The sequence below is a fragment of the Stegastes partitus genome, unplaced genomic scaffold (assembly GCF_000690725.1).
Source record: "Stegastes partitus isolate 25-593 unplaced genomic scaffold, Stegastes_partitus-1.0.2 Scaffold2290, whole genome shotgun sequence".
NCBI classification, from domain to species: Eukaryota; Metazoa; Chordata; class Actinopteri; family Pomacentridae; genus Stegastes; species Stegastes partitus.
Window position 1 is genome coordinate 12,672 of NW_007580021.1, and position 2,638 is coordinate 15,309.

At 41.3% G+C, this 2,638-nt stretch overlaps 1 protein-coding gene across 1 annotated transcript in view; it reads right to left on the reverse strand.

Moving 5' to 3' along the window:
- rpl23 (ribosomal protein L23) overlaps positions 1 to 2,325 on the reverse strand; it is a 4,271-nt gene extending 1,946 nt beyond the window's left edge. Inside the window, exons 1-2 of the mRNA XM_008304688.1 lie at positions 2,258 to 2,325; positions 956 to 1,039 (exon numbers count right to left, since the gene is read on the reverse strand). Of these exons, the coding sequence (XP_008302910.1) occupies positions 956 to 1,039; positions 2,258 to 2,270 (97 nt within the window). The 5' untranslated portion in view covers positions 2,271 to 2,325. The remainder of the gene's footprint in view (positions 1 to 955; positions 1,040 to 2,257) is intronic.
- Positions 2,326 to 2,638: the final 313 nt, after the last annotated feature.

The following is a 2,638-nucleotide window of genomic DNA, read 5'->3' on the forward strand; positions in this document are numbered from 1 at the left end:
GCCACTGAGCAGACAAAGCAAGTGCTTTTGAAAGGGGGGAGCACACAGAGGTACAGTGTGCAGCATAAATCAAATCCATCATTATAAAACTATTTATCCACAATGAACTACAAATGTATGCTATAATATCAACACCACATGAATTACAAACAATTTAGGATGTGGCCAGTTGCACAGACACAAACACACACTATGCTGCAACCACGACGTGCAGCTTTCCCTGTACACTGTAGTCTGAAAAACAGCCTTGTGGTGTTTTTAAACCTGGAGTTAGGTGCATTTGATTCAGAAAGAGGGAAACAAATGTTGTATTTTACTTTGGTGCTGGTTCATGCTTACACAATAGAAACAAGTCAGATACAGATTTACCGGAGTGTTATCATGACAACACTCTGCATCCGTTTATCATCAGGACCTACGGAGAAGCTAACAGGCGCTGATGCTTCTTATATATTTATGTTCACTTGTGTCACAAGGCGCTGACAAAAATTAGCCGCATTATTGATTGGGCATGACTGAAGACTGCAAATCTGCTTAATTTACTGGTACTCACATACTTGTTACTGAATGACTGACATTAACAGCAGCTATGCAGATCAATGATAAGACCGATTCCAAACACTGTCACTATTAACTTTTTACTCTTTCAAACTCCTGCTAAAATCACCTTTGCTGGTCCATATGCATTCAGACCACAAACAAACCACCCAAGACCATCTTTTCAATCAGTCTTGATCTGGTCCACACCAAACTGTCAGCGTTCTCACTGGTCCAGACAAACTGTGTAAAGTATCTCCAATTGTGTTTGAACCCAGTTGAACAGGACAGGTGCCAAAACATCCTCCAAATACAAAAGTCTAACAAACATTTCCACGTTTACGTTTCTTAACTTTCAAGCTTGCATCACACATGCACATCAGAGTTCTGACAATAGAACAGGGTAGCTGAGACGTACCTGTGTTGTCAGCGCAGTTGATAACCGCTCCCACTGGGAGACCCAGCGAGATGCGGAACTTGGCTCCAGACGAACCACCACGTCCTGCAAGAAGAGAGAAACACGTTTATTAGAACCACTTCAGCCATTCTTGAATTACCTCAAAGAAATGTATAATTATGTCATGTTAGAGGGGGAAAAAAGGTGTATCATCACTGTACTAAACATGCAAGTTACAGCCACTGCTCTGCTTTACTAACTTCATAAAATTTCTCATAAACTGACACTTAGAATCTTACATCAGGTTAAGCTTTTGCCATGTGATCCCACACTTCATACGACAAACCTAAGAGCCCTGGGATGCAACACAAGTACAGCCAACTTAACGCACTTGCGCAAAATCTGGCCTGTATATAGATGTAAAAATTCTAAGGCACCCAATCTAACAAAAATGGCCGTTTAGCAACCTGTCACAAAACAGGTGGCCAGTTCTACTACACTGCTCTTTCACATAGTACAGCTAATTAGACTGAGTGTTTGACAGCTAATGAGGCCTTCATCCGAATGACAAGACTTCATTCATACTTTCACTAAGATTAGATGAAAGTATCCATCAGTACACAGCAGTTTACACAATCAGAAGGTCTCAAGAAGCTGGTGAGCTTAGAGAAACCCTACTGGCAGATCCCTTTAGCAATGACATGTCTGACAAATACACAGCATGTTAGCATTGAGTGCGGTTTTATGGCAAGAAGGTTCACTCTGAAGGCACATGCTAACATTATGTACTAGTAATGGCTAACAGCTAAAGCTACGTTGCGTCTCTCATATCTTCTCTACTCGCCTGTGCGGTTACAAAGGAGTTTTCTTTCACAGTTATAGTAAATTTAAGTTCACAACACCATTAGCCATGCTACGTGTGCACCGGCTCTGCTTAGCTTTCGCAGCTAGCCTTAGCTAGCTCGGGCAAATGCACTTAATAGAAACCATTAGCAGCAGGAAAACATGGTTTAAATTCACTTCAAGTCACGACATCAACCACAGAACAGTTTAATGTGTGCTAAGTTAACAGCGAGCAGATAAAAACATATTTTCGGCCTCTAGCTTTACTCGCTTCATGGCGCTAAACGAAACATGGCTTCCGTCAGCTAGCCACCGAAAATGCTAACGCTCAAATGCAGCAAAACTGCTCTCGTAAATTCCAAAACTAATCACAAAAACATCTTGTCTTTGCCTTTCTAGCACACATCAACAACATTATAGGTGGTGTCGTGCATTTAAAAACAGCAGATGAATGTGGATTTTAGCCGCTGGGTTTCATACCTCTCTTAGACATGGCTGCAGTAGGGAAAGAGGAAGAGGCAGAAAGGAATTGTGGGATATAAAGTTGAACAGAAGTGCATCCGGGTCACTGCGCCGAGCCGTGCTGCGTTCACGGGCCTCTAGGAAATAACACACACATACGAAGATCGCCTCAACTGTATATTTATTTTCATATTTTCGCTCTTCTGTTATTTTCATCGCTAATGAATGAATCCGCACAGAAGACTGAGGCCACGTAACATTGGAAAAAACCACAAATCTTTTAACCTGGTAGTAGCACTATTTTTTTGTTTGTTTTAGGACAAAATTAATATACAGAGGGAGACACTGTGCTTCTAGACAAGGAAAAATCACCTCTCATTTCTTTCTATGCTAAATCTA